The 13,934-nt window shown below is 37.2% G+C and overlaps 4 protein-coding genes across 5 annotated transcripts; 1 reads left to right on the forward strand and 3 right to left on the reverse strand.

Moving 5' to 3' along the window:
* Positions 1 to 1,405: 1,405 nt before the first annotated feature.
* Positions 1,406 to 4,035, forward strand: LOC104770145 (glutamate dehydrogenase 1). Of its 2 annotated transcripts, XM_010494516.3 has the most exons (10): positions 1,406 to 1,543; positions 1,641 to 1,839; positions 2,100 to 2,213; positions 2,326 to 2,547; positions 2,638 to 2,712; positions 2,798 to 2,914; positions 3,000 to 3,250; positions 3,334 to 3,409; positions 3,481 to 3,567; positions 3,650 to 4,035. In XM_010494516.3, the coding sequence occupies exons 2-10, from the start codon at positions 1,732 to 1,734 to the stop codon at positions 3,833 to 3,835; spliced, it is 1,236 nt and encodes a 411-aa protein (XP_010492818.1). In that variant the 5' UTR covers positions 1,406 to 1,543; positions 1,641 to 1,731; the 3' UTR covers positions 3,836 to 4,035. The 2 variants fall into 2 exon arrangements, with proteins under 2 accessions (XP_010492818.1, XP_010492817.1); XM_010494515.3 differs by lacking the exon at positions 1,406 to 1,543 and having other exon boundaries at positions 1,574 to 1,839.
* Positions 4,036 to 4,058: 23 nt separating this feature from the next.
* Positions 4,059 to 5,329, reverse strand: LOC104770146 (putative H/ACA ribonucleoprotein complex subunit 1-like protein 1). Its single transcript, XM_010494517.3, has 4 exons — positions 5,057 to 5,329; positions 4,667 to 4,815; positions 4,452 to 4,567; positions 4,059 to 4,325 (listed from the first exon to the last, which is right to left on the reverse strand). Exons 1-4 carry the CDS (start codon positions 5,202 to 5,204, stop codon positions 4,154 to 4,156), a joined length of 585 nt encoding a protein of 194 aa, XP_010492819.1. The 5' UTR covers positions 5,205 to 5,329; the 3' UTR covers positions 4,059 to 4,153.
* A 205-nt stretch (positions 5,330 to 5,534) lies between these two features.
* Positions 5,535 to 6,443, reverse strand: LOC147918615 (uncharacterized). Its single transcript, XM_087503604.1, has one exon. The coding sequence runs from the start codon at positions 6,441 to 6,443 to the stop codon at positions 5,535 to 5,537; it is 909 nt and encodes a 302-aa protein (XP_087359730.1).
* Positions 6,444 to 8,644: 2,201 nt separating this feature from the next.
* LOC104770147 (casein kinase 1-like protein HD16) lies at positions 8,645 to 13,454 on the reverse strand. Its single transcript, XM_010494518.3, has 17 exons — positions 12,996 to 13,454; positions 12,086 to 12,511; positions 11,873 to 11,998; positions 11,702 to 11,775; positions 11,534 to 11,603; positions 11,390 to 11,445; positions 11,238 to 11,309; positions 11,007 to 11,101; positions 10,794 to 10,860; positions 10,579 to 10,708; positions 10,259 to 10,477; positions 10,037 to 10,167; positions 9,781 to 9,955; positions 9,613 to 9,703; positions 9,356 to 9,513; positions 9,063 to 9,251; positions 8,645 to 8,965 (listed from the first exon to the last, which is right to left on the reverse strand). Exons 2-17 carry the CDS (start codon positions 12,449 to 12,451, stop codon positions 8,906 to 8,908), a joined length of 2,079 nt encoding a protein of 692 aa, XP_010492820.1. The 5' UTR covers positions 12,452 to 12,511; positions 12,996 to 13,454; the 3' UTR covers positions 8,645 to 8,905.
* Between the last annotated feature and the right edge of the window lie 480 nt (positions 13,455 to 13,934).

Genomic DNA, 13,934 nt, shown 5'->3' on the forward strand with positions numbered 1-13,934 from the left:
TGGCATTACGATGAGAAGTAGTGGATATGAGACATAAATGAGTAATTTGTATAATAGAAAAAATGGTACTTAAACGATTTACAAAAAAAAATGTTGACTCTGTGACATGTAAATAATTACTTTGAGACGGGTAATTTGAGAATTTTAGATATTTTTGAAAATATTTGAGAATTTATGAGAATTACAATTTCTACTAACTATATAAATTAAACATTCAAATGGAGAATACATGTATTTCGTATAAAGTTTTTAGCCAAAATTTATTAATAACATTATTATATGGATAATTATTTAAAAGAAAATGGTTATGGGACATAAGAATTATAACAGAATGGATTAGGACGGGATGGGATGAGATTATACAAGATTTAACACCCGTAACCAAATTCCTTTAATATTTTCAACAAACACAGACTGTGATTATTATGGATGGAATGCAAAAAAATATATATCTTCCAGTTGATGAAGATCATGTTTACTTTCAGTACGAGTTGCACTGTTCTATATATACACCAAAATATTGACAAAACACCGTAAAAGTGTGGAAACCTAATTTTTATGGAAAATATTGATATTATACAATTAAAATTTTACGACCTAAAATGGTTTATTATTTGACCGAATATATGTTTTACCAGTATTTTTTATGTAATTTAATTTACTAATTAAGTACATATACTTTAAGAAACAATAATTAAATTTTGAAAAAACCCAATTTATTTATGGTATTTATTAAGAAATAGTATACGTAAACTGAAACGGGGAACTTTGGTATTCCATCTAAATATAATTTTTGAAAATTATAATTTTTAATTTCAACTAAAATAATAAAAAAATATTCAACAGAGAACTCTGGTATTTCGTCTATAAAACTTACCCAATCTCTTTTTGTAAAAACTGTCTAAATATTTTATATACAAGATAACGAACGTATGACAAAAAATTCTGATGAATACGAGACGAGACTAGATGAGATGAGACAGAATGAGATGGGATGGGTTGGGATGTAAGGGGATGTGACAGGACGTTTTTCATTACAAATTAAACATGATTAGGTTTAATTTTTTAATTTACACATGTGCTGTAGCACTTGGATTAATATATTTTTTAGTCATTTATATGAAAATATTTTGTCCCGTGCTGTAGCACGGGTTACTACCTAGTCCAACAGTAATATGAACTCAAAACATTAATGATGATGAGTGTCCAAAGAAATTAGTCTAGTTGATCCCAACATTAGTCTAATTAAATCTAAAATCTAAAAACTCTTAAGAGGTATATATATCAATTAGTTATTTTTTGTTGTCTTTGAAAAAAGGGGAAAAAAACGCTTCAGTTATCTTAAAGGGTGTTTGCCTAAATTTATCAAAAAGTATATCTTTCTTCATACTTTTAAAAGAAATTTAATGACCAAATGTAACCTCTAATCCCATTAATTATCGTCTCTTGGATTTTTGAAACTGCCTCAATCAGCTCCTACATACTTAAAATCAGCTCCACCCTCCACTGAATCTTACCCAAGCATCGATCACGTGCATGTTATGTATAGACACACACACCCTATTAGTCTATTAAAGTGTATAAATAAATACACACTGACTTAACAACAAACACTGACACCAATCTTCTCTTTTCAACAGTCGTTTTATTACAGCGCTCTGATCAAAGCTCATTCGAAGTAAAAGTCTACACACAGAGAGAGAAACAAGAAGAAAGAAGAAGAAGGAAGCGATGAATGCTTTAGCAGCAACAAACAGGAACTTCAAGTTAGCTTCAAGGCTTCTTGGTTTGGATTCTAAGCTCGAGAAAAGTCTTCTTATCCCCTTCCGTGAAATTAAGGTTCTCATAATTTATTTTTTCACTCCTTTCTTTTAAACTAATTAACCTTGATCGGCTGATTTTGCGGCCTTTTCCGGCGGCCGGAGTTGATTCTTGGCCGGCGGATTTTAATGAAAAAAAATTGATTTTTGAATGTTTCGGGGCATTTCGTAACCCGACCCGCTAATTTCTGATCCAATTACAACCCTGATCCGGTTACTGAATTAGATAACCGGAAGAATCAATTTTAATCAACCGGTTTTGTAAATATTTTTTGGCAGGTGGAATGTACCATACCGAAAGACGATGGGACATTAGCATCATTCGTTGGGTTCAGAGTGCAACACGACAATGCTAGAGGTCCCATGAAAGGTGGAATCAGATATCATCCCGAGGTTTTTGACTTTTTCACTTTTGTAAATTTTCTCTTCCAAACCAGAATTCAATTTCGGTTCTTGGTACGAGATGCTAAACCGGTTATTGTGTTATTATTCTTTAATTGAAAAGGTTGACCCGGATGAAGTGAACGCATTGGCTCAGCTCATGACTTGGAAAACAGCAGTGGCTAAGATTCCTTACGGAGGAGCCAAAGGAGGGATTGGTTGTGATCCAAGCAAGCTCAGTATCTCCGAGCTCGAGCGGTTGACTCGAGTTTTCACTCAGAAGATTCATGATCTTATTGGGATTCATACTGATGTTCCAGCTCCTGATATGGGCACTGGTCCTCAGGTTTAACTCTCTTCAAAACGTTTCCATTAAGTTATTGTTCTTCTTGAGTCATCATCTTTAATTTTTTTTACCTTGGTGGTAAATTTGTAGACAATGGCTTGGATTCTTGATGAGTACTCTAAGTTTCATGGTTACTCGCCTGCAGTTGTGACTGGAAAGCCCATTGTAAGTAACAGTAGTTACAATTATTGTGTTGCTAATCACTGTTATAAGACGTTACCTGAGTGGTAAAATGATGGTTATGAGCCAGGATCTTGGTGGTTCGCTAGGGAGAGACGCTGCTACTGGAAGAGGAGTGATGTTTGGAACCGAAGCTTTGCTTAACGACCACGGCAAGAGCATATCAGGGCAGCGTTTTGTCATCCAGGTGAAGTTTTAAAAAATCTTTCTTTATGTTTCTCGCGGAACCAGAGAGACTTTTTCTCAATCGGGTTAAACTGTTGGCTATTTAGGGGTTTGGTAACGTGGGTTCTTGGGCGGCGAAGCTGATAAGTGAAAAGGGTGGGAAGATAGTTGCGGTGAGTGACATTACTGGAGCAATCAAGAGCAAGGACGGTATTGATATCCCGGCCTTGCTCGAGTATACAAAAGTACACAGAGGTGTCAAAGGGTTTGATGGTGCAGATCCAATAGATCCAAATGTCATACTGCTCGAGGATTGTGATATCCTCGTCCCTGCAGCACTTGGTGGTGTCATCAACAGGTTCAAGCTTTTTTTTGCTACACAAACTTACATTTTGTTTTAAAGTTTCTCTAAAACTTATATTAATTGTGTTTTGGTTGAAGGGAGAATGCGAATGAGATTAAAGCAAAGTTCATCATAGAAGCTGCTAATCATCCAACTGATCCAGACGCCGATGAGGTTTGATTTCCCTATATTTTTACTTCGCAAATTCTCAATTCAAATCTGTAATGGAGACACTTGTATTGCAGATATTGAGTAAGAAAGGTGTGGTTATTCTCCCAGACATATACGCAAACTCTGGAGGAGTCACTGTCAGTTACTTCGAATGGGTTCAGGTATGAGTCTCTAAACTACTAACCTTGGACAGACCAAGTCGATAGTTGATCAAGTGGTTTTGCTGGTATTGGTAATGTGCAGAACATACAAGGGTTTATGTGGGAAGAAGAGAAGGTGAACGATGAGCTAAAGACTTACATGACTCGCTCTTTCAAGGACTTGAAAGAGATGTGCAAAACTCACTCCTGCGATCTCCGGATGGGAGCTTTTACTCTCGGTGTTAATCGTGTGGCTCAGGCTACCATTCTCAGAGGCTGGGGAGCTTAAAGATACTCTGTTCTTTATGAATCTCCTCCTTAATAAAACGAGCCAACCTTTTCATGTTTTTATTTTCTAAACCTACTTTGACTTAGAGGTCTTCTTGAGTTAACAGATCTGTGTGTTATATAACCAGATGATGCTTTCTGTATGTAATAAAACCTTGAAATCATATGATTAATGAACTTTTCTTTCACTCTTTTCATAAAGCTAAGTATCAAAAACTAGAATCTGAAAAACGATTACCATCATTATGGTTGTTAAATAAGCATTTTTATGATCCAAGATAGTAAGGAGGAGTTACATAAGGCTATATAGAATATGAATCTACCCTCTCCCTCGGCCTCTGAAGGCTCCACGAAAACCACCTCTTGGTGGAAACCCTCTACCACGGGGTGCACCTCCGAAATTGCCTCTACCACGGGGGGCACCTCTACCACGGGGAGCACCTCTTCCACGGGGAGCTCCTCTACCACGGGGAGCACCTCCTGATTGCCCCCTGCAACAAGTACAGAACAAGAGTTCAACAAAGTTTGTTCTACTACTTAAAAGGGACCTAAGAAACTGATAACTCAACAAGTGTAAATGTCAGAAAGAAGCTATCTTTTTAGGAAGTGTAGCTTACTTTGGTTGAGGAAGGAATCTTGATAGATGTAAAAGCTTCTCAGGGTTAATGAAGAACTTGTCGCCTTGATTATAAGAGGTAGCTACAATACCTTCCATCATTTTGATAGTAAACAGCTGGAAAAAAGTAAAGAACCAATGCTTTAGATATCAGAGAGCAGGGCAGTAAAAAAGAAGAAAGCAACAGATGGAGAGAGAGAGAGAGATAACACGTACAGATTCATTAATGGGACCAAAGATTTCATCAACTCTCCCAATCTGTGTCATGTTTTGTAGGTAGATTGGGGCATTGAAATGTGGGATTTTCGGATTTGTTAGCTTGGTCACAGCATCTCCCTCACAAGCATGTAGAAAAGTTGCAACTTCTGTATAACCAAAGAAACAAAACTTTATTCATAACGATTGACAATTCCACAAGTTTGTTCCTTTGAATTTAAACTGTCACAAAACCTAAACTCTAAAGATTAATCTAACAAAATCCTAATAAGAAGAACCAATTTATCAAGGGAATTATACTCAGAATTCAGCAACAAAACACTCATTAATTTCAAAGCTTGATCGGTAAAGCAAGTATGAGAATCGTCAAAGAAGGTTTAGAGAACGAACCAACGACTTCGCTGGGAGGTCCTTCGTCACGATAACCACCACCAAAGCGTCCTCCGCCACGTCCGCCGCCGCCACCAAAACGTCCACGTCCGCCGCCGTCTCTTCCTCCCCTTCCCCTAAAATTCCCGCCGCCGCGTGGTGGTCTCATCTTTGGTTCTGTTTCTTCTTAACAGCGCTCTGTTCCTCAGAAGTTTTTTAGGGTTTGTAGCGACGGAAGCAATTGGAGTGTTCAATAAGTAGCTTTTTTATACAAAAGTATATATAATAATAAAAAAGTTGTGAATGTACGTATACGTATTAGGGTTTTCAGCAATTGAACGAAAATAATACAATTTTTTTTTTAGTTAATTAGTCAATAAATTAATTAATTATTAAAAGGATTTTTTTTTTTTTTACTGAAAGATTATATTAATTGATAATAATAATAAAAGGTTACAAAAAAGGATCAAGGGCAATCAACCCAGCTACCAGGCTAAATCTAACCTACGATTCTAGCCATATCATCTACAAAAATCTTTTGAAGCCAACACGGAAAGCCAGTTACTACATAAGATTGACGGCGATCCTCTCTTGTTACACTCTTTGCTATAAGATGAGCGCCAAGATTTGAGTTCCTGTCTTCCAAAAAAACTTTACATTCCAGAACATTACCCAAGGCTGCTTCCAAGGACCTGGAATAAAACAAAAAGAAAGGCCAAGCTTTTGGCCGCTGAAGAGCTCCAACTAACTCTAAGTCTTCTGAAGCGAATATGATCTTCCCAAGATTGTGGCTAATCATACTCTCTATAGACCAAAGCCAGCTTTGAAGGCAAGCATCCATTTTAGAATGAATCATAGCAAAAGACTTTCTGCTATGTAATAAAACTTCACCAGTTTCATTCCTCAAAACCCATGCTGCTCCACTAACATTGAATTCTTTATCCCAAGATGAAGCCAAGTTACATTTTAGCCATCCAAAGGGGGGAGGAGACCAGTGCTTTTTAACCTGAGTTAGGTTATGGCTCGCAGCTTCTGCCTCCCGTTCCTTCAAAGATTGAGCATGAAACCATTCCTGGACATTTTCTCTGATTTTTGAGATTGTCACAGGCGCTCTAAATCTTTTGCCTTCAATACTAAACAAGTTTCTGTTTTTCCATAATTGCCATAAAATCCAAGGGAAGGCTTTCCTTATCTCAACCTGCACTTTGCTATCTTTGCTCACAAGGATCAAGTAATACAAATTCTGATACAAGGATTCAGAATCAAATCCATTAAGCGGATTCGGATAGCCATATAGTGCCCAAATTTGTCTAGCAACCGAGCATGTGAAAAGAACATGCTTTGCTGATTCTCCTTCCATCCCACATCTTTGACATCTTGAATCGGTTTTCAAACCTCTGTCAATCATTTTATCAGCTACCGGAATGCCCCCGAAACAGCTTTCCACATAAATGTTTTGATCTTGGGCTCTGTACTGCATTTCCATAACTGATCTTTTATATGGAGGATGGACGGTTGCATTGAGGCCTCTGTTACCAGATCAATTTTCTCGCTTTCATAGGCAGCCCAATAACCTGATTTTACTGAATATACCCCACTTTTTGTGTGTTCCCATATGAAGAAGTCATTTGATCGAGGAACTGGCTTGAACTTGCAGATCAGCTCTACATCTCTAGGATAGAAGTGGTAATGCAGTTTGGTACGATCCCAAGAGTGAGATTCCACATCAATTAAGTCTTTCACTTTTAAGTCCAGATTGAAGATAATATTCTTCATTAATGGTGCTCGCATAACACCATCCAATATCCATCGAGAGGACCAAACCATAACAGACTCCCCATCACCAATCATTTGTCTAAGCCCTCTTTTTAGCAGATCTCTCCCGTGGAGGATGCTTCTCCATGCATAGGATGGTCTCTCTCCAAGGTCTGAACTTAAGAAATCACCCTCTTCAAAGTATCTACTTTTAAAGAAAAGAGCAAACAGACTATTATCATCCTGCAAAATCCTGGAAGCTTGTTTTGCCAAAAGAGCTTGATTAAAGATTTGGATATCTTTAAACCCCAGTCCTCCTAGGTGTTTAGGTAGGCATAACTTGTCCCAACCAATCCAGTGCATTTTCCTTTTGTCCTCAATGGAATCCCACCAGAAAGCCGACATAGCAGAGGTCAGATTTTCACAAGTCTTCTTGGGGAGCTTGAAACACGACATTGCAAATATAGGCATCGCCATAGCCACTGCTTTCAGAAGAATTTCTTTCCCTCCTTGTGAGAGAGATCGGGCAAACCAACCAGACATTCTGCTTTTCATGTTATCATGGATATAGGCCAGCATGTCTATTTTTGAACAACTAAAACATTCTGGTAATCCCAGATATTTGCTTGCTCCACCTTCTTTAACAATCCCCAGCTTCACTTGGATCTGATTCCTGATACCATCCTCAACTTTGCTCCCAAAAGTAATAGAGGACTTTTCAAAGTTGATCATTTGACCTGTGACATCACCATACTCAGATAAAATTCCTTTCAGAGTTGAAGCTTGTTCCACCGATGCTTTTATCAGAAACAAGCTATCGTCTACAAACAGAGGATGATGGATCGAAGGTCCTTGAGGTGAAAACTGAATCCCATTAATTTGACCCGCAGCTTCAGCTTTGTTTAGGAGGTGAGTTAGACCCTCCGCACAAAGAACAAATAAGGCAGGGGAGAGAGGATCTCCCTGTCTAATACCTCTTTGCGGGTTTATTAATCCAAAAGGCTGTCCATTTATAAGCACCGTGTACGTGACTGTTGTAACACAAAACATGACCATATCCACCCACTTCCTATGAAATCCCAGGGCCAAAAGAATAGCTTCCAGAAAACTCCATTCCATTCTGTCATATGCCTTTGACATATCTGTTTTTACTGCCATGAAGTTCTTTGAAATCTCCTTGTGAGTACGCAGACCGTGGACAGCTTCATGAGCAATAAGAATGTTGTCTGAAATCAACCTTTCAGGGATGAAGGCTGATTGATTTGGGGACATAACTGTGAAGGCTGATTGATTGAGAGGCTGTAGTCTGGCCATTAGGATCTTTGCTACCACCTTGTATAGAACCGAACACAGGCTTATATGTCTCAAGTCACTCATAAGAGGTGAGTTTAGCTTTTTGGGGATGAGACATAACTGTGTGAAATTCCATTCTTTAGGGAATACTCCATTGACAAAGAAATTGGTTACCTCACTTGTCACCTGCTCTCCAACTATATCCGAGTACTGCTGGAAGAATAGACCAGTCATACCATCTACTCCAGGCGAGCTTTAATGTTTGATTGAGAATATTGCATTCTTCACTTCCTCTTTTGAGACTGAACCCAAGAGAGCTTGATTCATGTCCTCCGTAACTCTGGGAACAAAACCATCAAGCATTGATTGCGTATCAACAGGTGTGGATGTCGAGAACAAGGATTAAAAGGGATTTGAGTGACATATATATAATTAATTAGAAATTATTTTCCCATTTATTTATGGTTGTGTTGGTTTAAGTTTGGTTTGGCTTTCTCTCACACATTTCACTTATTAGACGCATGAAACAACGCAAAGTCGCAAAGGATAACCAAAAGAAAAGAGAAAAAAGCACACTTGAAGGCTTAAAAAAAGCCTTCAAAACTTTCTATTACTAATTCAATTTTCTCCGTTACCTTCGTTTCTATCTTTTTTCATTACTTCTACATACATACGTAGACGCATCCATTTCATTACATTCAACAAACAGGTTGCGTCTGGTTTCACCTTTTTTTGATTGTGTACTATGATCTTTATGTTCCAAAAGTCTCTTTTTCCCCCTCTTTGCAACAGACCATATGACTGATGCTAAGTATCTCTCTCTCAGCACACTGTCCTCCCAAAGCATATTGATGCAATGTACAGATTTTTCGCCCATTTCTCCTGAAATTCACAACCAACACCGTGTAAGTTCTAATTTCAGTTATACGGAAACAAACCATATAAATCCAACTTTTTGTTCAAAACTAAAGAAACACACCTTAACGTGAGTGCTTGGAAAGGCGGTGGTGCGAAGAGTCTCTTGAGTTTCATCCATCATTTTACGTTTTGGTACACTTAATATAAAAGCTGCTTGATCTGCAGTTGCTGCCATTGATGTTATCCTATACCCACTTTCCCACCTCCTATGTATCCCATCACTTGGGTACAAAAAGTCGAGCTCCACGACCTTTTCACGCAATAACCAAACAAGATTATTATTAAGGGAGATGTCACCATGTTGTATAGGGAAAATGTAAAAAATGCTTTTAAGGTTAAGAGATGGAAACATACCTGATCAGAGTAGCCCGAGTTCCTCGACATTACCACACCCCAACGGTTCCCAGCAGTTGTCATGGAGGTTACATGAAAATCTTCTTTCCATTTCTTATTTATCCACTTGAAAGGAAATGAGTCGCTGACTTTGTAAGATTGCTGAGTATAAGAAGTACCTACCAATTTGAAACGAGTAGAAATAAGTAAAGAACCCTTCATCTTATAAGTATGACACTGTTATAGTTAACTGTGACATAACTACCATTAAAACCAACCTTTTGACATGATAACTAATGAGCTCCCGTTATCTGAACCAGCTATGGAACTGATATAGTAGTTTTTTTCCCACTGTTCCATAATCCAGTCCTGCAAAAATAAAAACACAAATGGTGAGTTACTGCAAAATTGATTGATTCCTAATTGCTTCCAGCAATTATTATTACCTTGTGAAGGAAGACCGTTGACAATTCATAAACTTGAGAGGTGAATCCAGTCCCAGCATCCATTATGAGGGCCCAGAGATTAGCTGCTGATGCTACACAGCTAATTAAAAGGCCATCCTCGTTACCTTTCTGAACATGTTGGTGCAGCCTTGTGTCTGCAACGTTGTAGTGATATCTACACGAAGAAAATGACATTAGTGAGAAATTTGATGAACAAAGGTTTTTGAAAATTTTCAAGTGTCTATGCAAATTTTACCTCTGTTTCATTGGACGACGAGCATTATAGACGGAGATCCACTGACAAGCAGGACTGCCAATTCTGATTTTCTTCTTTGGCTGTTCATCCTCTTCCAAATTAAGAAGTAATCTTCCTCGTTTTTGTCCAACCTATGTACCAAAAGAAGCAAAATCAGCCTTTTCAGAAATATTTATAATAGTTGAATAATGAAGCATAAGAAGGGGGGAAATAGCCAGCAACCTTAAGAGCCCCATCAATTCTAATTGGTCTAGATAGAGCACATGGTTCAATAAGAGAATCAAAAATGGTTATAAGCTTTGCATAGTTGGGCTCTTCGTCAAACTTCATATTAGTAACTGCCTCGAGGAACAACTTAAACGGTGGTGGAGAAAAACAGCACATTAGTTCAGGAGAAGTTGACATCTTTTTCTTGCAAACAAGAAAGCTCTTATTGTCACCCTGCAAAAGACAGTAAACGATATTACATAAAAATTGACAGACATAATGAAGAAAACGAATCAGATATAGTTGTAAGGGCAAGTAGTGAAACATAAACAGACCTGATATCCTTGCCATGGCAGTCTTCCCTTCAAGAGGAAAATTAAAGTATAAGCCAATGACTCTAGATCATCTCTCCGACTTCCAGTACGGCCTAGATGTGCATGAACACTTGCATACCTTATTGTTCCCCTGCATGTGAAACATAATAACCATGTAAGAAAATATGAAACATTTATATAGAAAGAATAACAGAAACATACAGTAATGAACATACCTGAACACATCAGGTCTTTGATCATATTCTACATGCTGGCCGGAGTGCGTATCTTTCCATCTAGATGCTGAAACAAAAGAAGATTATGTGAGCAATAATGCAAATATCAAATAAGAGAACCAATATAAATATCCCATAAACGTTGTAGACACAGAAGAGGAGAAACTAGTACTAATGTTTAAAGTTTGTGTAAACATATAATAACAAACTCACCAAGACCAAGATCAATAAGGTAGAGTTTTTTCTCATCTGCTGTCCCCGGCTGACCGAGTAAAAAGTTTTCGGGCTTCACATCTCCATGGACAAACCTAATTTGACAGGGGGATTGAACATAGCATGACAATCAGGTCAATAAAAGAAAATTGTGACAGTAAATTGTAATTACCTCCACGAAATGAATGAAACTATTAGTCAAGAAGTTACCAAAAATATATTTTAACTTACCCTTTCATATGAAGTTTCTCAAGAATAGATATGGACTCAACAGCAATGCAGGCTACCATGTTCGGAGACATCCTGCAACATGTTATGAAAATGAATCATACGAAAAATCTTGCAAACAGATCAAAGTGTGGTGAAAAAAGAAGATTGCTTACGATTGCCCCGAAGAATTCCAAACATCCCACAGACTCGGACCAAGCATGTCCATGACCTGAAATATTTATTAAAACGTTACTCAATACATAATAACTCAATCAATCTCAAAGTAAATTTAATAAAGCTCATACTATATTACATACAAGAATGTAAAAATCTCCTTGACGACCCTTGTGATGTACCGCAGGAACTCCATAGCAACCATTAAGCGTACTTTACAACAAGAGGAAAAAAAGAAACAAATGAGATGACATAAATTTCATCAGAGAAACTTGGCAGAAAAATTCAGATAAAATGCATTCAAGTCTTACTTGTACACTTGCCACTCGTAAGGTGGGCCAAAGTTGCAGCCTTTGCTATTGCGGTGCTCAAATTTCAAAGCCACCTGAAAAAGAATTACACAAGAATTTTTGTTACGATATGACTTCCTTTGTCTATAATCATCATGAATCTTCACTTCAGTAAGCTTCACTACAACATACCTCAATTGCATCTGCCCCAATCCTATCACTTCCACCACTCACCCTTCTACCAACAAATACTTGCCCAAAGCCTCCTTTACCGAGTTTCCTCTCAGTCTTATAAACAGGAGAATTTCCAACTTGTACCTACACAAACATATGAAATCAAAATCAATACCCTCTCAAACAAAAAGCCTAGTACTTAAATGTCATAAGATCAGCATAAAGTTATACCCTTTCAGGGACTGGAGCTGTGCTGGAATCTTCTTCAACACCAACTACCTTCTCTGCGCTACCACCTTCCATAGCGATATCCTTATCAGCTACCCCTTCAACTTGATTAAAAGCAGGTTCACCTACTGCTGGACGAACCTCAATAGGTTCAGCCTCTAAATCTATTAACCTGATGCCTCTACCCCTACCGGCAGCACCAGTTGGTCTAGGAGGTGCAGGGGCTTTTGCAGCAGCGTTTCCCCTTCCTCTACCACCACCTCTTCTCCTTGTTACAGGCTGAGGAGGGAGTTCAATGTTTTCGGCCTGATCAATCACCTGAGGGCTAGGTTGTCTCAATCTACGTGCTCCACTTCTTAACTCTGGCATTCTTACTCCATACAAAGAGTAAGAAAAGATTGTTCTTTCGGTATACCTTCTTTAGCTAACCTGCAACACAAACAGAGGTAGCAGAGAATGTAAGTATTTAATTGAAATCAAAATGAGAGGACACAAATCTAAATAGATTAAAAGAAACAGTGGCTTTGCAACTCGGAGCATTGTCTTCCCATCAAACAAATCAATTGCCATCCTTACACAGAAGCAGTTTCCAATCAAACAGAGAAAACAATCAAAATCACAAACACAATAAAGTCATCAACTTTGGCTCAAGAGTATCAAAATCATCATTACTGTTACAGGATGGCGAATACATCAAAATACAAAAACAGCAGGTGATGATTCTCATCTTCACAGAAACATACAAACATAGATTCAAAAGAATCAGTGTAAACCAAGCGACAGTTTTGAATAAACTCGATCATCATCCTAAAGAAAGACAAGATCTTTCCAGACAAAACATAAAAAAAAAACACACAACAACCCGGAACCACCAAATAGAAAATCATACCAGATTGAAGGATTTAGGATTAACCTTTCAGAAGGAAGGATGATCGGACTATGGAAGACGAGAAAACCGATCCAGAAAAAAGAAAAAAAAAAATTGAAACTTTCAGATCTCCTTTTCGGAAATTTCAGAGAATGAGAAAACCGACGGCTTTCTCAAGAATTTTTTTATTTTTTTTTTTTTGGGTCCAATTTTTTTTTAGTTTTCTTGGATGGATTGATCAACTTTAGAAACAAAAAAGAAAAAAAAAAAAATGAAAAATTCTGGCAAATATTTGGTAAAGATATTTATTTATTTTACCGTTCATTGATTTAAAATTTTTTTTGAATAAAGTTTATAAATTTGAGAAACACTAAAAAAGCTTTTGTGTACTTCTTGGTCTTTCTCGAATGTTTAATGGTCTTAATATTGCTGCTTACTTCGGTTTCCTCGCATGATTTTTTAAATTTATTAATATATACTAGTATTAATTTTTTACAAGTGCGTATGAATTTAAAAAAATGTTTCGTACGTATGTGTAGTTTGTATGTTGTGTATCCAGTAAAGCGCACGTGTTAGGGTCCTTAAGTGTAATAAACCACATCCTTTATGTCTTGTGCAAAAGTTACAAATTGACGATTAGTGTGTATGTAAAAATAATCTTGGCAGTTTAGGTATCATAGTTTTATTTTATTTATCTAGGGTTTGGTCGGTAACCGCTCTTACCGCAGCAGTAAAGAACTAAAAGATGATAAACGTTTTGATTACTGATTAGGGAAAAATATATACATAGGTATATACTACCATATTATTATTATGTTTTATCGTTGTTAACTATTTTGATACATTTGATCGATATTTTCTTTGACCGTTTTGTTTTAGGGCTCAAATATTTTGTTTTTGGACTTATGCGATAATAACTAAAAAAATCTGATAGTTTTGGTTTGATTATTTATTTTGACCGTTTTGTATTATGGATTAGTTTTC

The sequence above is a fragment of the Camelina sativa genome, chromosome 20, assembly GCF_030686135.1.
Source record: "Camelina sativa cultivar CO46 ecotype springtype chromosome 20, ASM3068613v1".
Classification (NCBI taxonomy): Eukaryota; Viridiplantae; Streptophyta; class Magnoliopsida; order Brassicales; family Brassicaceae; genus Camelina; species Camelina sativa.

Bases quoted from the DNA above. Each gene is read 5' to 3' on its own strand.
- LOC104770145 (XM_010494516.3), top strand. From the start codon at position 1,732: ATGAATGCTTTAGCAGCAACAAACAGGAACTTCAAGTTAGCTTCAAGG. The intron at 2,713-2,797 runs GTAAGTAACAGT...GTTATGAGCCAG, and splicing joins TTGTGACTGGAAAGCCCATT to GATCTTGGTGGTTCGCTAGG. The intron at 2,915-2,999 runs GTGAAGTTTTAA...TTGGCTATTTAG, and splicing joins GGCAGCGTTTTGTCATCCAG to GGGTTTGGTAACGTGGGTTC.
- LOC104770146 (XM_010494517.3), bottom strand. From the start codon at position 5,204: ATGAGACCACCACGCGGCGGCGGGAATTTTAGGGGAAGGGGAGGAAGA. The intron at 4,816-5,056 runs GTTCGTTCTCTA...TTGGTTATACAG, and splicing joins ACCTCCCAGCGAAGTCGTTG to AAGTTGCAACTTTTCTACAT. The intron at 4,568-4,666 runs GTACGTGTTATC...ACTTTTTTCCAG, and splicing joins TTGGTCCCATTAATGAATCT to CTGTTTACTATCAAAATGAT.
- LOC147918615 (XM_087503604.1), bottom strand. From the start codon at position 6,443: ATGATTGACAGAGGTTTGAAAACCGATTCAAGATGTCAAAGATGTGGG.
- LOC104770147 (XM_010494518.3), bottom strand. From the start codon at position 12,451: ATGCCAGAGTTAAGAAGTGGAGCACGTAGATTGAGACAACCTAGCCCT. The intron at 9,704-9,780 runs GTAATAATAATT...TTATTTTTGCAG, and splicing joins CAACGGTCTTCCTTCACAAG to GACTGGATTATGGAACAGTG. The intron at 9,252-9,355 runs GTATGTTTCCAT...TTGCGTGAAAAG, and splicing joins ACTCGGGCTACTCTGATCAG to GTCGTGGAGCTCGACTTTTT.